Source organism: Leucoraja erinacea, chromosome 17, assembly GCF_028641065.1.
Source record: "Leucoraja erinacea ecotype New England chromosome 17, Leri_hhj_1, whole genome shotgun sequence".
Lineage (NCBI taxonomy): Eukaryota > Metazoa > Chordata > Chondrichthyes > Rajiformes > Rajidae > Leucoraja > Leucoraja erinaceus.
Window position 1 is genome coordinate 38126550 of NC_073393.1, and position 23329 is coordinate 38149878.

Consider the following 23329-nt stretch of genomic DNA (forward strand, 5'->3'; position numbering starts at 1 on the left):
AGGGACAGAAGTTTAGGGGTAACATGAGGGGGAACTTCTTTACTCAGAGAGTGGTGGCTGTGTGGAATGAGCTTCCAGTGAAGGTGGTGGAGGCAGGTTCGTTTTTATCATTTAAAAATAAATTGGATGGTTATATGGACGGGAAAGGAATGGTCTGAGCGCAGGTATATGGGACTAGGGGAGAATACGTGTTCAGCACGGACTAGAAGGGTCGAGATGGCCTGTTTCCGTTCTGTAATTGTTATATGGATATTATATGGTTATATGTCCCATCTAACTAGTCCCGCCTGCCTGCGTTTGGCCCATATCCCTCTAAACCTGCCCTATCCATGTATTTGTCTAAATTTTTCTGAAACATTGCGATAATACCTGCCTCAACTATCTCCTCCAGCAACTCGTTCGAAACACCCACCACTCTGTATGTGAAATGTTATATGAAAATGTGAAAATCTTTCCCCCTTCACCTCAAAGGTCTAAGCTGAGTCTCCTGTGCCTGAAACCCTAGAGGTCAGGGAGGAGTACTCACGCCTTACCCTGTCTTAAGAATCACCGCTCCAATGATATTGCAACATAATTTTATGCACTGAGGGGATAATTCTAAATTAGTAAAATACGGTTCAGTTACCAAATAAATGAGGGATTCTGCTTTGATCTGCAAACGTTCAGAGCAAATTCTTGATTTAAAGGTGTCAGGGGGTTATGGGGAGAATGGGGTTGAGAGGAAAAGATAGATCAGCCTTGAATGAATGGTGGGGTAGGCTTGATGGGCCGAATGGCCTAATTCTGCTCCTCCAACCTACAAAAGCTCCAGGAAAGCCAGATTTGAGGTGAGATGCGGCGCTACAAAGGCAGCACCTTCGCCAGACACCAATTCCAACTGGTGTGTGTCCGACCCTTCTCTCCAGAGATGCTGCATGTCCCGCTGAGTTACTTACTTGTTGTGTCCATCGAGCGGTATGAAATCGATCGACTTCTATTATTTATTTCTCTATGTGTGTCAAGTAACCTGTTTGGTTTTCCCTGTTTGTCTTTTTGCACCCTCCGCCATTGCCACTTTCATTTCACTTTCGTACGTGTATGTGACAATCTGCCTGACTCCCCCCTGATTAACCTTTGCTTTCCCATCTCCCTCGTCCCAGTTTTTCCTGCCTGTCCCCCCTGACAATGATCTCTATGTTTCCTTTCACTGACAATGATCTATTCTTCGTCCCCTTTGATGTCCATATCTCTGTGTCTCCCTCTCCCCTGACTCTCAGTCTGAAGGAGGTCAGCCGTTCCTTCTCTCCAGAGATGCTGCCAGAGTGACTCCAGCATTTTGTATTTGCAATCAATGTAAACCAGCAATCTGCAGTTGTGATGGGCACAGGTTAGCACTGGGGAGTGCGGGCAGGGTAACTCACCCGGCTTCCGCGCCACGTCCTGGGCGTGTGATAGTCCGAGCCCGCCCGTTCCGGGGCCGCGGGGACGAAGGCGTCTCGGTTGGTGTGATGGCTGGAAACACGTTGAAGGTAGGAGGATAGCGCGGTCCGCGGCTCAGGGTCGTGCCCAAAGAGTGCCGGCTCTGAATCCCGGACTCCCGGCATGTTAGTGTATGTATCCCTTTGTGAAGATGTATCCCTTTGTGAGGATTGCAACACAAGGTGCATCACATGCAACCTGTATGTATCTCGTCGCTCGGCTCAACGCTCCACCAACGGAGAAGTAATATTATTCACAGGAGCTTGAAAACAAATTGCATCAGCCGATTGTGTTAAAGAATTATGGAGTTAACACGGGTGTCTTTGCGAATGTTTACACTGCATTACACGGGATAATCTGGTCCGTTTTCCAAACGGTGAATCTTGCTGTGTTATACAATCACGCATGTGATTCGGGCTTCTCCACATCCAAGACCGTAAATGAAGTACTGGGGAACAGCAGGTGTTGCAAAATAAAGTTTGTAGCAATGTTACATCATTTTGAGATCAAGTCTGCAATTTATCCCATCAGATAAAGCATAAAAAGTGGTTTAATTTGACACCTAATTCACTTTCATATCTTCAGTATTAAAAAAGTTATGGCCATTTTCATACTCGGAAATTAGCACCTTGTTCCCTATTGATTTTCCATTGACTTAGCACAAAAGCTGTAATCGAGGACAGTCAAAAGCCCATAACTTTCTTAAAAATTAAGTGAACTGAATAAAATGTTAAGTTATTATAGTTGAAGCATTCTGAAACAAATATAAAACAATCTTATGTGTTTAAGAAGGAATTGCAGATGCTGGAAAGTCGAAGGTACACAAAAAAGCTGGAGAAACTCAGTGGGTGCAGCAGCATCTATGGAGCGAAGGAAATAGGCAACGTTTCGGGCAGAAACCCTTGCCTTTTTACTTCGCTCCATAGATGCTGCTGCACCTGCTAAGTTTCTCCAGCTTTTTTGTGTCCTTATGAAACAATCTTACTTGGTTGACCTGAAATTAAAGCATATAATTAGTTAGTTACCTAATTGTAGCTAATTACAAAATTCAATTACTAGATCTAAACATCTATCCATTTCTTAAGAAAAGATTAACATTTTTAAATAACCTAAGTGTCCAAATAATATTCACACAAGAATTCACAATATAACACGATTATTAAATCTCATTATCACGAGTTTATAGGCCAAATGGAAGGAATTTGGTGTTTAATTCCCGTAAATTAATGGCCATTTAAATCGTCTTGCAAGTGAGATTTTGCGGAGCGCGATCGATTGGAACGTTGCGATTTGCGGTGAATTTAAACCCCATATTGGCAGGAAAAACACTGCCTGTTTCGCGGAGTTACTCCAGCATTTTGTGACTATCTTTGGTGTAAACCAGCATTAGCAGTTCCATCCTACCCAAGCAATAGATGAATACAGGTGAGAGAGAGAGTGTGGGGAGGGGGTACTGATAGCCGGTGGTTGGACAAAGGCCAGAGATGAGACAAAAAGTGTGTTAGGATAGAAGAGTTGTGGATTGTAAAGGCCAGAGGAAGGAATATAGGTGTAAGGGGTCGGGGTATGGGGGGAAACAATCATATTTGACTGAGGAGTTTACCGTTCACCAATTGCTTTGTCGAGGTAGGCAGTAAATAATAGATTCCTCTATTGTTAACTTTATTGAGTTAGCCATTGAATTATGCCAGGAGAGGTGAAATTAGATCAATATGGAGATTAATTTTGACAATGTATTGTTATCACTTGTAGGCCCCCATTCAGCACCTCTCTATCTCCATCCCGACAAAGACATTGGTCTGGATTTTGTAGAGAAATGCTGGTGAAATTGACAGCATTCATCACTATTCTGGTTTCCTGAATTTCCATGGATCCATGACCATTCTGACCCTGGGAGTTAACATGGAAAAATAAATGTCAATTGTTGGACAGTCGTGAAATTAACATGTCTGAAAATCTCTGCTGGATTCTGTGGATTTGACAGGCCCAAAGAAAAGTTTGGCCATTTAAAAATTAAATTACCAAGCTCTCTTTTCAGATATATCATTAGATCTAATGATATATCTGAAAAGAGTTTACAGAAATGTCTCTTTTCAATCTTTCTAAGTTTTGTTTAAATCTCTAATCATCTATCTATCTATCTATCTATCTATCTATCTATCTATAAAACTCGTGCCATCCGCCTGGCTGCCGTCCGGCTGCCTTTCTGCCTTTTGATTCGTTGACGGCTGCCCCTTCCTATCAGCTTCCAACACACTACGAAACAAAGTTGCAAGACAGGAACACTCTGAACATTTCACTGCTGCAGCAGGCAGGGGAGGTGCGATTGGATTTTTTTTTTAATCCACTGCTGAGGGAGGCAGGGGAGAGCTGGAATCTTACATTTGGGAACGGCTTCAGTTCCATTGGAGGAGACGGGTGCATGGTGGAATATTGGGTTGGGGGATCACACCATTGGGGGAGCAGCCGGCTGCCGGCTGCCTTTCTTCCTTTTGATTCGCTGCTCCTTCCTATCAGCTTCCAACACACTTCAAAACAAAGTTGCAAGACAGGAACACTCTGAACTTTTCACCTCAATGGGATATCACAGCAAGTGCTTCAACAGGAGTGGGAGGGCCAATTGGTATTGCAATTGGAACTGCTGCAGCAAGCAGGGGAGGTGCAATTGGAATTTTTTAATAATCCACTGCTGAGGGAGGCAGGGGAGTGCTGGAATCTTACATTTGGGAACGGGTTCAGTTCCATTGGAGGAGACGGGTGCATGGTGGAATATTGGGTTGGGGGATCACACCATTGGGTCTGCACTTGGTCTAGTAACTATTAAATTTAAATTTATTTTGAAAAGTTCACATGTTGGGAACCATTTTTTTTTCACATTTTTAGTTTATTTGCGACTTTAGATTGTAATGTTTATTTTTAGAAGCGTTCAAGGTATAAGATTTAGGTCATTGACAGTTCTGGCTAAGTGGGGCTGTGGGCCTGTCCCACTTAGGCGATTTTTTTTTTTGGGTGACCACAGGCGACGTGTTGGAAATTCTTCGGCGACAGTGGCGACAATTTTTGCTGTCGTGGGTTGACGCAGGTGTTGTCGTAGGTGAATTCCATTAAAACTAGTCCCTGGCAGTCACCTAAAGAGTCGCCTAAGTGGGACAGGCCTTAGGTGACAATAATATTTTTCTCTTCTAGGCAAGGGTTTTGGTTGTGCTATATGATGTTCCTTTACAATTCCAGGCCTTTACGACATAGGATTTTGTTCCCGGTGTTGGAGAAGTCCAGGACAAGGGGTCACAGTTTAAGGATAAAGGGAAAATCCTTTAGGACTGAGATGAGAAAAACATTTTTTCACACAGAGAGTGGTGAATCTGTGGAACTCTCTGCCACAGAAGGTAGTTGAGGCCAGTTCATTGGCTATATTTAAGAGGGAGTTAGATGTGGCCCTTGTGGCTAAAGGGATCAGGGGGTATGGAGAGAAGGCAGGTACGGGATACTGAGTTGGATGATCAGCCATGATCATATTGAATGGCGGTGCAGGCTCGAAGGGCTGAATGGCCTACTCCTGCACCTATTTTCTATGTTTCTATGATCCTGTCAGCATTTTATCTAAGTTTGTGATGGAAGACTGGTAAAATATAAAGATTGTATTTACGCCAAGCTGAACCATGCTAAATTCTTTTGCCGCTTAATTTTAGTGTCATCACTTAGTGAAGTTCTCTGCAATATTCACCCATGTGCAGTATAAATGTAGGGTGTGTACTGAAACTGGGAACATATTCTTTGTTACTAGCAGGAGGGTTGTGCTCTCGTTTGCTATGTCGCTCTTCAAGGGAGATGCTAAATGCATTTTGTTGTCTCTGTACTGTACACTGACAATGACAATTAAATTGAATCTGAATCTGAATCTCTCCAGTTTTCGTATTAATTTCTACATTTTGTTTATCCTGCAGAGACGCATGCGAGAGGCTGCTCGGGTGCTGGGCAGCGGTACTTGTCTATTTGTGGCTTATTGCACTGCAGTTGGGGATGAAAAGTTTTATGCTAATCACCTGATCCCGACACTGCAGAGATTTCTGGATCCAGAAATGGCGCATACTTTGGCTGTCCGTTTTATTTCCTGGGGGTTAATCCCTCGTTCAAAATGCAAGGATTCTTCAGCCCTGGTAAGCGCCCCAGGCAACCACGAAACAGCGATCTGTGCAATATGTGAAGCTTGTCTCTTGGATCTCTTGATCACTGACTGTTAGTTTGTTTCAGGAGGTGAATGTATTTGGCCGAAAATTCAAGAACCCGGTTGGAGTTGCTGCGGGGTTTGACAAACATGGGGAGGCAGTGGATGGTCTTTACAAGATGGGGTTCGGGTTTGTGGAGGTGGGAACTGTCACGCCACACCCCCAGGATGGTAATCCCAGGCCCAGGGTGTTCAGACTGGATCCCGATCAAGCAATCATCAACAGGTAGCGCTGGAGTACAATACTTGTGCTATAGTTTGTAAAAGATGTGTATTTGTGCGAGGTAGGTGTGAATGACTGCAGGTTGGATGTGATTACATAGAAAATAGGTGCATGAGTAGGCCATTTGGCCCATCGAACCATTCAATATAATAATAATAAATAAGAAACTTTATTTCGGACTCGAGGTCCAGACAAGGGGCAAAATTACATTTAAAAAAATGCATTGCATATTAAAAAATATCATAAAATACATATAATAACTTAGTATATAAAAGCATCATAAATTATATATTTTTTTAAACACAATACATATGTTAAAAATCCAGATTAAAAAACGATCAATGTCCTAAAACGAGACAACGATACCAGTGTCTCCACAGCTGGGACTCGTAGCGTGTAGTGCTAACCCTTATGTTTGTCAAGGCCACAATAAGCACATTTTTAGAGTCATTTATCCTGCAAATGAATTTATACATGTGATTTCTTAGGATAGCTTCTAAAGTACTGACTCCTGCAGCTACAAACATATTACTGGCACTACACCATCTAGGTTTCCTTAGCAGTATTCTCATGGCATTGTTATATGCCACCTTTAGTCTCTGCAAACTTGTCTTTCCATAGTTCGACCACAGGTGCGCAGTGTAGAGTGGTGTGCAGTATGCTCTAAATAGCGACATCTTCACCACATCTGCACACGCACCAAATTTATGCAAGATAATATTCGCCTGTACATACAGCATGCGTCGTTGCCTATAAATATCCTCATCGTCTGTCATTTGTTCTGTAATAATATGCCCTAGATATTTTACTTTATTATAGACACTAAGATTATTGTCAGCCAATTTAAAATCAGGAAATTTTAGACATTTATCCTCTTTGGTTCTACAGATCATAACAGCACTCTTACTAGCATTATATTTAATGTCATGTTCCACTCCATACACAGAACATATAGTAAGGAGCTGCTGGAGACCAGCGCTAGATGGACTAAAGACCACAAGATCATCTGCATACATAATATGGTTCACTAAAATATTACCAATCATGCACCCAGTATTACTGGCTTTCAAGTTGTTTAGACAGATCATCAATATATAGATTAAAAAGGACTGGGGACAAAATTCCCCCTTGTCTAACACCATCGCTAACCCCAAATGGGGCTGAGACCCTATTGCCCCATTTTATTTGCATAGTCTGGTGGGCATACTAGTAGGCCAGAATTCTAACAATGTATTCAGGCATCCCTCTTTGACTCATTTTACCAAACAGCTTTCTGTGATTAACACGGTCAAAGGCTTTGGAAGCATCAATAAAGCACATATGGATTGAAGAGTTTTTGCCTCTATATTTGTTTACAATCTCCTTTAGGGCATATATGCATAAGTCAGTGCCATGTTAAGCTTTAAAGCCAAACTGGTTATCTGTGGAGTTAACAAATTCATTTATTCTATCCAGCAGAACTCTTTCTAAGACTTTTGACAATATGCTGGCTAAAGCTATGGGCCTGTAATTATTTAGGCTGCCTACTTTACCAGCTTTGTCCTTAATGACCGGCACTAACAGGACAGACAACATTGAGTCTGGAAACAAGCCATGAATCATAAAGCCAGTAAAACAAATAGCAAGGAGAGGAGCTATCCTCATACTCGCATACTTAATACTCGCATGTTTGTAATGTATGGCTGCAGAAACGGCATTTCGTTTGGACCTCAAGGGGTCGAAATGACAATTAAATGTATCTTGTATCTTAAGATGTTCAGCAGAAATATGATCCAAGCCACTTGCTTTGTTGTTGGACAGCTTGTTCATGGCATGATACACCTCATGTGACATAATCGCCATCGAGTCATTACTCTCAATATTGTCCACCCTATACAAGTCACCTTGGACACAGTTGAATAAAGTGCTATAATGTTGTCGCCATAACTCCGCGATATTAGCTGTTCCGGAGATTCCATCTACAGTGCATGGTAGAGATGTTTTGCAACTATTAAGAGCTCTCACTTTCTTCCAAAAATCTGTAACATTGTTACTTAGCAGCTTCTTAGCCATGGAATCAGCCCTCATAGCTTGCTCATTTTTACAGATGAAGCGAACAGCATACTTATACCTTGCATTAGTGAGCTTCTTGTGCTCAAACACGGGCCCCTGTCTGGGTCTACCTGCCATAGCCCATGATTTAGTGGCTTCACGGGCTTCAGTATGATACTCAGCTACATACTTATTCCAGCCAGGCCTGATGTTATGTGTCTTATTTTTATGCTTGCAGTACTGCCTACATATAAGGCGCTTACTATATCATTATACATGGAGCAGATATCTCTCCTATGCTTCATATCTTTCCAATTAACATTACTACATATTATTGCATCTTTAGGTAGATGAATATTGCTTAAGGATTTATCTGTATGGGCATAATAGGCTAGGATGTCTTCCTTTGTAAGCGTTGACCATCCAGTTTTTCTGTATTAAAGCTATTTCTATCTCTGGACACCACAGGTATGTGTTCAACATTTATTGTCATAGCAACAGGTATATGATCAGTCATTGCTGCCCCGTACAGAATGCTCATACACCCCATTGAGGCATGTGCATCAGCTGTACTAATACAGTGGTCCAGCCATGATGTGGTGTGCCAGGCCTCACTAATATAAGTATAACTATCTGTCATGGCTGATCATCCAAAATCAGTATCCCGTTCCTGCTTTTTCCCATATCCCTTGATTCCGTTAGTTTGAAGTGAATTAATTGCCTGAGACCACTGCCACAGAGTGAAAGCTCTAATGAATACATGGACATCATCCACTACACATTTATTGCATGTAAAAAGGTTGCTAATGGCGGTGATTGCTATCCCTCCATAGTCATCCCACAACAACTCTGGTCACGTGGCATCTGGTTAAGCTGCAGTGTGCCAATGATGCCGAGTCTCGGGTCATCATCAACTTGTTGACTGAAGCATGTGAGGGACTGGACAAAATAAATATTTCCTTCTAACCTGCTCCCACTACACTATACAGCATTGCCCTCTGACTAGAAAAGCCCACTCCCCTGGAAAACGGTCAACACTTCTCATATCCCGAAGGCAGACATTGATGATGAAATTCCCAGCCCACTTCAACACACCTGCACGACTTTTGGTCATCTGGGGAAAGTATATATGAAGATCAAAGGCCTCAGATCTCTGGGCAGTAATGATGCTTAGTTAACTTTAATTGTTCTGAGACTTAAAGCATTACAGTGGGCATCTCAACATTGGAGAGATACCTTCCAGTGCTGTCTCTGCAAAATCCTCTGGCAGGATATACACATCAATGGTAACGGCCTCTGCTAACATCACAGCCATTAATAACATTTATTGGACTGGTCATCTTACTCGTATCCAATAACAGTCTCCTGAAACAGTCTATTCTGAACTCTGCCATGTACAAAGATGGCAGAGGAAGCTATTGAAGGACGTGCTCAAACACACCATGTAAAATTGCAGCATCCTTGCTGTCTCTTGGGAATCCATGGCCGGTGAACATGAAGAGAAAGCATTTGGGATTGTGCTCAAGTCCATGCATTGGGAACACACACATGCCCAGTGTAAACAGTGAATGAAGCACTACACTACACTCCACCTACTTGCCTGCAAGTCCAGCTGAGATACGGTCCTTCTTTGCAATACTGAAGCTGAAGATGAGTTGTTTGTGCATGGGATTGGGAATCTCTCCCAGTGCTGGCAGAGGACATTAGTTTAAGTTGGCATCATGAGTGCCACAGACGTTGTGGGCCATTGTATTCCTGTGCTATCCTGCTCCATGTTCGATCTACTCCTGGGTACATTCCCCAATGACTGTTGTGGAGATTTCATCATGTACAGTATAGTTTGCAGGTGGCCAGCAATACCCAGTCCTGGTGTGCATTCCCACTGCCTCTGTGTCAGTGAGAGGTATCCTTCTGTTTGAGTGTAAATCCCTTTAATATGTGTAAGAAAGAACTGCAGATGCTGATTTAAATCGAAGGTAGACACAAAAAGCTGGAGTAACTCAGCGGGTGAGGCAGCATCTCTGTAACGAAGGAATGGATGACGTTTCAGGTCGAGACCCTTCTTCAGACTGATGTCAGGGGAGTGGGCGGGACAAAGATAGAATGTAGGTGGAGACAGTAAAACTAGTGGGAGACCAGGGAAGAGGATGGAGAGAGGAGTAGGGAGTTGAAGTGCTGAGCCACCGGGAGATCAAGCGCAGGCTTGGCGATCGTTTCACTAGACACCTCCGCTCAGTTCGTCTTAACCTGATCTCCCTGTGGCTCAGCACTTCAACTTCCCTTCCCATTCCCGATCTGACCTTTCTGTCCTGGACATCCTCCATTGTCAGAGTGAGGCTCAGCACAAATTGGAGGAACAGCACCTCATGTTTTGCTTGGGTAGTTTACACCCCAGCAGTATGAACATTGACTTCTCTAACTTCAGATAGCCCTTGTTTCCTCTCTCCATCCCCTTCCCACCAGTCTTACTGTCTCCGCCTACATTCTATCTCTGTCCCGTGCCCTCCCCTGGCATCAGTCTGAAGAAGGGTCTCGACCCGAAACATCGCCCATTCCTTCTCTCCAGAGATGCTGCCTCACCGGCTGAGCTACTCCAGCATTTTGTGTCTACCTTCTCTTTAACATGTGTTTCACGAGTCACATATGGGTCCAGACACTTTGGATGCCGTGAATCGGGAAACATTCCTTGGGAATTTCAGAGCCTCGCAGTTTTCTTTGTTGACTTATTTTAGAAAATGTCTGTAATTATCTTCTTATCCAGATATGGTTTTAACAGCCATGGACTTACTGTCGTACAAAGGAGGCTCCAAGCTCGGTCAGAAATACAAGAGCAGCTTACTAAAGGTAAGAGAGACAAAAGTTTGATCACAGGAGCTAATTAGTGTTAATTATCAAATAATACTTGCTTTTGCTTTTTGTTTTATTTAATTTTAAGATCGACCCTGGCCTGATTCTGAACCCCGTTTTTAGCTCACGTGGGCCTGTGCAGAATTTGTCAGTTCACCGTGGATTGGTAAATTTGATCTACCATCGAATTGAATTGAATGGAAAAATACACCACATGGAGTACAATTCATTTTCTAGCCACAGGGTGGCAGCAAACGGACAGATGAAACAATAACAAAAGGCTGCAGGCTTTAAGCAGGGAGCTAATGGGCCTGTCCCACTTGGGTGATTTTTCAGAGGACTGTCGGCGACTGTCAAGTTAGCGGCACTCGCTTGAAAATCCGGGTACTGGTACGGGGGGACTGTCAGAGTGGAACACACACACACACACACACATTGGAAAGGCGGGGGTTGAAGTGGGGGCCAGGGCAAGCGGGGGAGCGATGTCTGAAATTCACACGGTGCAAAGCCAAGGTGATACAGACACACACCGCGATGAACAGGAAGGTTAAGACTAGCACAGTGTACGGTAAGTCCTTTAAAAAGAGGGGGGGGGGAGAAGGAGTGGAGACACTTTTAAGAAGCTGACAACTTTTAATAAGCCAGAGATACACAGCTGTTACGGGCATTTAATATTACCGGTCGGTTATCCCTGGTACTGAAAACTCGTGCTTATGTTTTTTTCCCCCAATGAGCCAATGAAAATGCCCGGTCTGCAAAGGTGATTAACTAAAACTACCTCGACTACCCACAACTACATGGCGACCCCACTACAACTGCACCCACGACTACAGAATTATCGATTTTCTCCATGGTGACCAATTGTTGATCGCAGAAAAACTCCTCGTGACCACGAAGGAGACTCACCAGAGACCATCAGCGAACATGTGGCGACCATGAGGCGAGTGTAGAATTTCCTGCACCTGCCTAAAAGGTCGCCTAAGTGGGACAGGCCCTTAAGAATGCCTGAAATCTTGAGTTGGTCCATACCCATCTGCGGAAAGTATGGATTCATTGTTTTATGTGTGTACGTCAGAGAATGAAAAGATAATTGAGCTGAAATTCTGATAGCTAATCCCCAGTGTTGCCATTTTGTCCATTAGACCAACAAAAATTCTACTTTTCATCTTTGTTGAGTGAGGCAACTAATTAACTAGCTGTCCATCTAGGTACTAAATGGAAAGGCCCTGCAGGACAGACCAAGGATCAGTTTACCTTGGCATCTTTTAATCACTGCTGCTCAGATGAGATCACAAAATAATTTCGTCATGAGTTCCTTGATACAATTAATTTATTTTGCTACAAATGCAAAATGATCTTAAATTAATGAAGGTTTAATTTCAACTTGTTGTGGTTTTGTAAAAATCTTCTAAGGATGTTGAGAGTGGAAAAGTTCGTTCTTTATTATTAAAATGGATTTAGCGCTTCTGCAAAATTAGTTCTTGGGGGTTCAAACTAATGGGGTTGTGCATTCTGCCCCTTGTATAACTTGCCAAACAGTAGGCGTGCAGAGATAACGAGCTTCATAGGGATGAACAAATTGATTCATGACATCATGTGGAGTTGCAACACCAGCTATTGGTACTTTTACTATAGTTCAAGTTCAAGTGAGTTTATTGTCATGTGTCCCTGATAAGACAATGAAATTCTTGCTTTGCTTCAGCACACAGAACATAGTAGGCATTTACTACAAAACAGATCAGTGTGTCCATGTACTATAATATAAATATATACACACATGAATAAATAAAATGATAAAGTGCAAAGAACAGATAATTCGTTATTAATAATCAGAGTTTTGTCCGAGCCAGGTTTAATAGCCTGATGGCGGTGGGGAAGTAGCTATTCCTGAACTTGGTTGTTGCAGTCTTCAGGCTCCTGTACCGTGGTAGCAGGGAGATGAGTGTGTGGCCAGGATGGTGTGGGTCCTTGATGATACTGCCAGCCTTTTTGAGGCAGCGACTGCGATAAATTCCCTCGATGGAAGGAAGGTCAGAGCCGATGATGGACTGGGCAGTGTTTAACTACTTTTTGTAGTCTTTTCCTCTCCAGGGTGCTCAAGTTGCCGAACCGGTCAGCATGCTCTCTACTGTCCACCAGTAGAAGTTAGAGAGAGTCCTCCTTGACAAACCGACTCTCCGTAATCTTCTCAGGAAGTAGAGGCGCTGATGAGCTTTCTTGATGATTGCATTAGTGTTCTCAGACTAGGAGACTAACTGACTAATTTGAAGACTTGTTGGAGAGCAAAAATTAATTACTATCTTCAGTAGCAAATACTTCATGTGCAGAAAGTGAGCACAGTCAACAGCCAATACTCAGATATTTGTTTGGTGCCACTCATGGAGCTATACAAGCCCTTTGACACAACTCATCCATTCTGACCAAGAAGCCCCATCTAAGTCAGCCCCATTTGCACTCATTTGACCCATATCCCTCTAAACCTTTCCTACCCATTTACATGTCCAAGTGTCTTTTAAATGCTGTTATATTACCTGGCTCAACTATCTCCTTGGCAGCTCATTCCATATCCCCACCATCTCCTGAGTGAAAAAGTTGCCCCTCGGGTTCCTATTAAATCCTGCCCCTCTCAGCTGTTACCTATGTGCTCTGGTTTTTGATTTCCCTACCCTGAGTAAAAAAAAAACTCCGTGTGTACAACCCTATCTATTCTCGTGTAAGATTACCCCTCGGCATCCTTTGCTCCAAGGTCCTAACCTACTCAACCTCTACCTGTAACTCAGCCACTCGAGTCCTGGCAACATCATCATAAATCTTCTCTACTCTTTCCAGCTTAATGGCATCGTTCCTCGAGCAGAGAGACCAAAACTAAACACAGTACAGGTGCACAACCTTTTATCCGAAAGCCTTGGGACCAGACACTTGTCGGATTTCGGACATTTTCGGATTTCGCGAATGGAAGACTTTTTAGCGTAGATTAGGTAGGCCAATGTGGGCACTTTGATAAATAACTGACTGATGAAGGCTGCTATCTAATAGAGGACGGGGAATCATTGCATAAATGTTAGTTGTCTAAGTTGGAACAATTTTATGTGGTTGGGCAGTCATAAAGACAAGAAAAAAACAAGAAAGTCCCCTACCAAACGGCGACTCACAACATTACATGGGGGCTCCATCCACGCGGGTGGCGCTGGTTGGAGCTCCGACCCCGGCAACTCTTCCCCTGGCTGCGAGGCGCTCCAAATCCAGCGCCGCCCGCGGCCGGACGCCCGCAGTCCCAGCTCCGCGAATTTTGGGAGTTCGCGGCCACAGAGGTCCGGAGCTTACCGCACGGCGACCCGGTAAGGCATTGACCGCTCCCCGCCTCTCCGACCAGGTAGGGGACTAAGAATTAAAGTTTACCCCTTCACCCCCCCTTCACATAAAAGCCCTCCAAACTAACTGACTAACATTTATGCAATGATTTACAGATGTTTAAGTGTCTCCCCGGTCTCCGGGGAGGAGGCAGCCGCTACAGTAGTACAGACCTGGGTTGACCGTGGGTCGTTTCGGGTCAAGTTTGGCGCCAAACGCGAGCTTTGGTGTGCAGACGACATCCTGGAAAAAATGGCCGGTTTTCGGAGTTTTTTGGTTTCCGGAACACCGGATAAAAGGTTGTGCACCTGTACTTTCAAAGGTAGCCTCACCAATTTCTTCTACAACTGTAACATAACGTTCCAACTTTGATACTCAATACCTGACTGATGAAGGCCAATGTGATTCCACTTTGATACAATACCTGACTGATGAAGGCCTATCTAATAGAATAATAGAATAGAATAACGTTTATTGTCTAAGTTCAAACACAATTACGTTTCTGCAGTCATACAGACAGGAAAGAAACCCAAACACAATTAACACAATTTACATAAACGTCCATCACACTTGCACTTATTTGATTAAACTCCATTTAGACACTCCTCAGCCCACTTGACCAGCTGATCAAGAACCTGCTGTAATTTTATGATAATCATATATGCTATCTACGATGACATCTACTTTAGTCATCTGCAAACTTACTATTCTTGCTTTGTACATTCTCATACAAATGATTGATATAAACCACAAACAGCAATGGGCCCAGCATCCATATCTGAGGCATAGGCCCCTTTCCAAAAAACACTGTTCACCGCCACCCTCTGCTTCCCTCCATGAAGCCAATTCTGTATCCAGGCAGCTAGTTCCCAGGATGCCATGCAGAGCAGCCTACCATGTAAATCCTCATTAAAGACCTCGCTCATAATTCATATAGACAACATCTACAACCTTGCCATGATTAACCTTTTCGGTAACTTCTTCAAAAGACTCCATCAAATTCGTAAGATGATCTCCCACACACGCAACCATGCTAACTATCCCTTTCCAGTTCCTGTCTATCAAAAAGGGATGTATATCTTATCCATCAGAATACTCTCCAGTAACTTACCTATCAAACATGTTGGGCTCACTGGTCTATAGTTCTCAGGCTTTTCCTTGCAGCCTTTCTTAAATGGAGGCACAACAGTCTGCAGTCATCTGGCACCTCATACAATGATTCATTTGTCTTGGCCATGCATCCAGCAGGTTCTTCTCTACCTTCTCACACTTCCCCAGATATATTTGACCAGGCCCGGGAGATTCATACGCCCAGGATGTCCAGTACCTCCCTGACTAATATGGACTGTCCTCAAGACATCTCCATTAACTGTCCCAAGTTCACTAGTCATTGTGTTTTTCTCCATGCCGTACTCCATCCTATCCTGTCCACTCAACACACTTCTGTCATGACTTGCTGCCTCTTAACTGCCTCACTCCTGCATTGGACCCCGCCTTACTGCCAATCTACTGTGAACCCACCCATAATAGCACGAGCAAACCTCCTGCCAGAATATTGAGGTGCACCCCATCCCTCTTGTACAGGCCATCTCTGCCCCAGAAGAGATTCCAATGGTACAAAAATCTGGATTGCTGCACCAACTCCTCAGCCACAAATTCACCAGTCCTATCTCCCTGTTCTTACCCTCGCTAGCACATGTTTCTGAGAGCATTCTGGAGGTTCCTACACTTGTGGTCCTGCTTTTTAATCTGTTGCCTAGCTCTCTGTTTGCGCTCTGCAGGACTGCACCCCTTTCCCACCTCCGCCATTTGTGCCAACGTGCACAACGACTTCCGACTGCTCCCCCTCCCCCTTGACAACGCTGGGGCCGCTCAGAAATATCCTGAACCCTGGCTCCGGGGAGGCAAGACATCATCCTGGAGTCATGTTGCAGTCTGAGGTCACAAAGCAAACTCTCCCCTGCATGATTGTATGAATTTCAATAACTTGGTAATCTGTTGAATTCCAAAGCTTCATCAATAATGTATGATTGTCAAAAGTGTACACATGATGTTTCAGATTTCTGTCGAAACTTTCAAAATTAGAACTCTCCTCAATGATTATTATAAAGATATGCCTCAATACAGAAACAGAAATTGACTCGATGATTTTTGTTTTGAAGGGGGAAATCTTCTGGGCATAAATCTTGGGAAGAACAAGCTCTCTAGCGACGCTGCAGCTGACTACGTTGAAGGAGTCCGTGGGTTTGGCTCATTAGCTGACTATCTGGTTGTGAATGTGTCCAGTCCCAATACTCCAGGATTAAGAGCTCTTCAGGGCAAGGAAAAGCTCCGCAGCCTGCTAACAAAGGTCGGCAAAGCTTTCTCATCTTTTGTTTGTTTGATCATGCAACTAAATCCAAAGCACCCATATCCTGTCATTAACTGAGGCACAGTATAGGGCACTTGCCTGTATTAGTCAGAATTTATAATTATTCATCACGACCCAACAGTGGATTGTGTTTAAGAAGGAACTGCAGATGCTGGAAAATCAAAGGTACACAAAAAAGCTGGAGAAACTCAGCGGGTGCAGCAGCATCTATGGAGCGAAGGAAATAGGCAACGTTTCGGGCCAAAACCCTTCTTCAGACCTCGAAGAAGAAGTGTCTGAAGAAGGGTTTAGGCCCGAAGCTTTGCCTATTTCCTTCGCTCCATAGATGCTGCTGCACCCGCTGAGTTTCTCCAGCATTTTTTGTGTACAGTGGATTGTATTTACTGTCATGTCGCGTCCCTAATCTCAACAGCGGTAGTCTTTTGTTGCTCTTAATATACTCGGTCTCCACCATTGTAATAACACGGAATTGGTTGTGATTTCTGTACCATTTTTATTTTTAGGTAATGAAAGAAAGGGATTATCTGAAAGTCAATCGCAAACCTGCAATACTTCTGAAAATTGCCCCAGACCTCACAGCTGAAGAGAAAAAAGATATAGCCAGTGTGGTAACTGAGGTGAGCATAATATGATAGGGGACGATTTAATATGAACAAAGTACACAACACAAACATTTGGGCCAGCGGCTGTGGAAGGGACTCCGCTCTAAGCTTCTGGCCTGATATGGCTGGTGTAAATATGTTATTTCACAAATCAGAGGGTTTGAAACTAAATATTTTGTTTCTTCTTTGCATGTGTAAATGTGGTAAAGCATGGGATGGATTGGGTCTACTGTGCTTGTGCTACAGTGTAACTTTCCCATCAGTGTATTCTGTTCCACTCTCTAGCTTGGGGTTGATGGTCTAATCGTGACGAATACAACAGCCAGCAGACCAACGACCCTTCAGGATCCGTTGCAGACTCAGGGTGGTGGTTTAAGTGGAATGCCACTCCGAGAAATGTCAACAAAAACTGTGAATGAGATGTACTCTCTAACCAAAGGTATTTCTCGGCCGAATTCATACAATGACCAGGAGTTCCGTCTTGGTAATGAATTTAAAGTTCAGAACCAGTTCATTATGTTGGAATGCACTGGGTCTGAAGAGGGGTCTCGACCCGAAAAAATCACCAGAGATGCTGCCTGTCCCGCTGAATTACTCCAGCTTTTCATGTCTATCTTCAGTTTAAACTAGCGTCTGCAGTTCCTTCCTACACTAAATAAGTCATCATTAACTCAGCAATCAGCATAATGGTTTCATCGGCTAAGGGTGCAATGATGTTCACTGTAGATTGAAAAGTTATCTGAAATGAGTGTATCTTAAGATGTAACCACCTGCCTCTCCTTGGGCATGATGGCGTGTGCTATGCGATTTTTTTTCAGGTTGTGTATAATGTTCATTTTAAATGGTCCTTTCATTTTGTGGGTGTAGAGTGAGACATTTGCTTAATTAGGGAAATTAACAACTATCCTCAAAAGCGATTGAAATGACATGGAAAAAGCCTTGCTCAATATTCTCACCAATTGAATATAATCCAGTAATCTCTAACCAGACGCTGAGGATGTGGGGATTGGGAGTGAGTCATTGAACACTCGATTCCATTTTGTTTTGGTTTGTCCAGTTCTCTTCCTCCTCTCGCTCCCCACTGCAGATGATTTCATGAGGTTTTACAGATACTAATTATTTTAAAGTATTTAATTATCCATCGCTCAGGTGTGTTCCCTGACAACATCATCACAGCAGATTTGGTTGTGAGGGCATCTGAACCCATCCTGATCCACCATCTGAAGAAGGGTCTCGACCCGAAACGTCATCTAGTCCTTCGCTCCATAGATGCCGCCTCACCCGCTGCGTTTCTCAAGCATTTTTGCCTACCTTCGATTTTTCCAGCATCTGCAGTTCTTTCTTAAATAACTGATCCACCATCCACTCACTTGAGCTTCTAATAACCTGTGGTATCATGAAGAAGAGTGATACATTCCCTTACCAATTCTGGAACATGGACCCAATTCTAACACTTGTTCATTCTCCCAAACAACATCAGCTAAAATGATGCAAAGATGATTGTATGTTTACTGGTCTAGAAGTCTAGTTGCTTAATGGGTGGATTACTGATTGTTCTTTAACTTGTATAAGACAAAATAATGTTGGTTGAGTATTTGGGAAAAGTATATTTGTCCCCGTCCCCTTGAATTTATATTCATTATATATAACCTCGGCTTGTTGCAGTGATGGATAATTCTCAATGTACAGTCACTACAATGTATGATGTAAAGTTAGCATCCTGTCATGTCCATATCAAACGTGATGGACCTTATTGCTGATATGTTTTGTTTTCTAGGAAGAGTTCCTATTATTGGGGTAGGTGGAATTAGTAGTGGAGCTGATGTCCTTGAGAAGATCCGGGCAGGAGCCACGTTGATCCAATTGTACACGGCCATTACATACCAAGGGCCTCCGTTGGTACACAAAATCAAATGTGAATTAGAACAACTGTTAAAGTAAGTTTTCTCCGCTGGCCCAATGCCACGCATCTTTTAATGTAATGAAATGTTACCGATCATTTGACAAACTGGATTTTTTTTTTTTAAATGTGTTTGCTGGAGGATCATCAACTCAGTCATGGCCCATTTTGGTTTGCCCAGAACTTGCAGGTCTTCCAGTGCAAGGAATGTTCTGCAACCACTTGTTGTGAGTCAGCACATTTCAGGGTGTGTGTGTGTCTACATGCTGAGGCACCTGCTGAAGCTTGCTTCAACCATTGTAAATGGGGAAAGGCCAACATTTAGAATTGTCCCATTACTGGACCAAACCCCGGCAGGTGGGACTAGCTGGGACATGTTGGCCAGTATGGGCAAGTTGGGCTGAAGGGCCAATGCTGTAGCACTATGACTCCACTACACATTTGAGGAGCAGGGACTTGAATAAAAGCCATCAGACTGATTAACTAAAAGAAAATCCCTGTTGACAAAATGTCTTTTTGTTTTAGCAAATGTAAAGCTGCATACACTAAATGTATGCTCCATATTTAATATTTAAAAGCGAGACATAGAAGACTAAAAATGCTAAAATCTGGAGCAAAACCCAAACTGCGGGCCAGCAGAATGTAGGGAGGGAAATGGGCAGTCGATATTTTGGGTCGGGGTTTTTCATTTGGACTCTAAGGGTAAAGAGGAGATAATCGGGGTGCAGGTATGAGGGGGAGAGGCAGGACAAGAGCTGGCAGTGATAAGTGGGTCCAAGTGAGGAAGGATTGATTGACAATTGGAGTGGGGTGGAGGAGATAGGGTGGAGATAGCCACAGAGGCTGGTTGATGCATGGGCTGCAGATTATGGGGTCTGGTGCAAATAAAGGAGGGATGGGCAGATGGGAACAGTGGAGGGGGTAGTGGACACAGAGGGAGGATAATTCAATGTTCACGTCCTTGGATTGGAGGAGAAATATCAAAGAAAGAGCAACAAAGTAGCTGTTCGTAAACCTACTTAAACGTTCTTCTATGTTTTGCCGATTTAAATGTCTGACGAAATGTTTCTTAAACACAGTAATTGTATCTGAGTGCACCGGCTCATCTGGTGAATTAGAGTTATCAACCGCTCTTCATATTTGTAAAACAAAAAGATATTTCATGACTGCATTAATGTTCCTTTCTCTTACCTCAAGCCTATGTCAACTTTTTGATAGCCCTGCAATGAGAATAAGATTTTTTAATATCTACGCTACATGTGCCTCTTAAAATGTTACGTTTCACTATCGGATGGGGACGCTTCATGTGACATCCAACACTTTTTAATACTGACCTCCAGATGTTCTGAACTTGCTAACATCCCAACATCCATTCTCTTAGTTAATACAGATGAGAAGCATTCATTTAGGCCCTCACCCACATCACCTAGCTCCTCACATAGATTGCCCCCCTACTGTCCCAAGGGCACGTTCTTTCCTTGTGTCTTGTGCTCCAGATACACCTGGAGAATGTTTTGGGGCTCTCCTTAATCTTATTTGCCATGGATATTTTGCGGCCTATTTTTTGCCTTCCTAATCTTTTTTTTTTTAAGTTCCTTCAAACCCTATATTTCTCAAGTCTTCTTCTTATCGAGTCCACACGTAAGATTAGAAGTTGTTCAGCCGGAGCATACAATGGTGTCTGTCTTGTGCTTCTTGTGCATGGTGGTGGAAAGATTGGTGGAAACATGTCCGCAACATGAACCCTCTTTCCTTGACCCCATTTCTCAGCTGACTCCCAGTCCTTGATCTCAGTTGCCTCTACCTGCCCGATGCTGTGTAGATGCAACGAACTGCAGATGCTGATTTACAAAAAAAGAGACTCGTAGTGCTGGAGTAACTCAGCGGGTCAGGCAGCATCATCTCTGGGGAAGATGGATAGTTGGCATTTCGGGTTAGTGCTCTTCTTCAATCTGAAGAACAACAAAACACAAATTCCTCCAATCTAGCCTCCTGCAGTAAGCATTCCCACTCAATATTGGTAATGTCAAAATCCTGCACCTACAACCCTATTGCTCTTGCACAATTCTGCGATTTGGTTAGATATCTGTTCCTCAATTACCGCTGACCTACAATATAACCCAGGCAAAGTGATCACTGCCATCTTATTCTGAAATTCCACCCATTTGGACTCAATGGCTGATCCCTCCAGGATATCCGCTAACTGTACTGCAGTTATATTCTTCCTCATTAGAATGATAGACAGATCTCCTGGATCTGATCAAATATATCCAAGGACACAGTGGGAAGCCAGACAGAAAATTGCAGGAGCCCTGGCTGAGATTTACAAGTCGTCATTAAGTACAAGCAAGGTGCCAGCAGACTGGAGGGTGGCAAATGGTGTGCCTCTATTCAAGAAGGGCTGCATGGGAAAGGTTGGGGACTAGAGACCAGTGAGCCTAACATATGTAGTCGGGAAGTGGCTAGCGATTACCCTGAGCGATAGGATATTCATGCATTTAGATGGACAAGGATAGTTAGCATGGTTTTGTACATGAAGGTCGTGTCTGAGTTTGTTGAAGATGTGAACAAGGAGGTTGATGAAGGTTGAGCTATGGACCTTGTAGACATGGATTTCAGTTAGGCAATCAACAAGGTTTCACACGATAGGCTGCTCTGGAAGGTTAGACCCCATGGGATCCAAGGTGAGATAGCTGAATGGATAGAAAATTGGATTCATGGAAGGAAGCAGAGAGTGATGGTGGAAGTTGTTTTCAGACTGGAGGGCTGTGACTAGTGGTGTGCCTCAGGGTTCGGTGCTGGGCCTATTGCTGTTTGTCATCTATACCAATGATTTGGATGAGAACATACATGGCATTATTATCAAGTTTGCCAGATGACACAAAAGTGGGTGGTATTGTAGATAGTGAAGATGGTTGTCAAAAATTGCAGCATGATCTTGATCGGTTGGGCAGGTGGACTGCGGAATAGTTGATTGATGGGATTTAATACAGAGAAATGTGAGGTGTTGCATTTTGAGGATATTAAGATGGTCAGGACGTACTCTGAATGGTAGGGCAGTGGGGAGTGTTGTAGAACAGAGCGATTTAGGGGCAGAGGTGTCAGAGTATTGATTATAGAAGTTGGGAGATCATGTTGCAGTTGTATAAGATGTTGGTGAGGCTGCATTTGGAGTATTGTGTTCAGTCCTGGGCACCATGTTACAGGAAAGATATTGTTAAACTGGAAAAGGTGCAGAGAAGATTTAAGAGGATGCTGCCAGGACTCTAGGGCCTGAGCTATAGGGAAAGGTTGGGCAGGCTGGGAGGTCTATTACTCGGAGTGCAGAAGGAAGAGGGGTGATCTTGCAGAGGTGTACACAGTCATGAGAGGAATGGATCGGGTTGATACACACAGTTTCTTGTCCAGAAGATGGGACATGTTGGTCGGTGTGGGCACATTGGGCAGATTACATCCCAGCAGTATGAATATTGACTGCTCTAACTTCAAGTACCCTTTGCTTTACCTCTCCATCCCCTCCTCCTTCCCAGTTCTCCCACTAGTCTTATTGTCTCTGACTACCTTCTATCCTTGTCCCGTCCCCTCCCCTGGCATCAGTCTGAATAAGGGTCCCGACCCAAAATGTCACCCATTCCTCTTCTCCAGAGATGCTGCCTCACCCGCTGAGTTTGTGTCTACCTTTGATTTAAACCAACATCTGCAGTTCTTTCCTCCCCTGCTATTATTTTTCAAGTATAACTGAAATATAAAGAATAAATGGGATCCATTAGATCCCTTTTGGCTTCATGGACTATCTGTTTCCATGCAAGCATGTTATGATTTTGCAGCCCCTGGCTGGTTTGCAAGTTAATCCTTATTTTCTCACCAGAGATGAATTGTATTTATTTTTGAAGGGAACAAGGATTTTCCAGTGTTGCTGAGGCAGTGGGTGCAGATCACAGGCCTGGGGTGACACAGATGCCAGCCCTCTCAAAGGATAACATTCAAGGTGCTCCTGTTGCTGCAGTCAAAGCAACCACTGTGTTGGAGCACTCGACAGAATAGGAGACGTGGGGGCATCCACAGCGATTAGTTGCCTCTACAACTGGTGACAAGTTGTTGGACAATCAGAATGAGAAGACCTAATGATATCTCATCAGCATCAAGATGCACTTTTGACGAGCCCTGCGAACAAGATGATCAGTGCACGGATTTATCAATGTACAAGTTGATCTGTTTTTCAAAAACATTGACTACATAATATGTCACCCAGCAGAGGTGGTAAAGACATCTGTGCTTTCTTTTGTACCATAATTGCATCAATAAATGAATGTGGATATAT

At 43.5% G+C, this 23329-nt stretch overlaps 1 protein-coding gene across 1 annotated transcript; it reads left to right on the top strand.

Annotated features, from left to right (window-relative positions):
- Positions 1-1355: 1355 nt before the first annotated feature.
- On the top strand, positions 1356-23329 carry dhodh (dihydroorotate dehydrogenase). Its single transcript, XM_055648987.1, has 9 exons — positions 1356-1508; positions 5403-5615; positions 5710-5909; positions 10699-10781; positions 16298-16485; positions 17010-17123; positions 17394-17547; positions 18886-19045; positions 22902-23329. Exons 1-9 carry the CDS (start codon positions 1488-1490, stop codon positions 23050-23052), a joined length of 1284 nt encoding a protein of 427 aa, XP_055504962.1. The 5' UTR covers positions 1356-1487; the 3' UTR covers positions 23053-23329.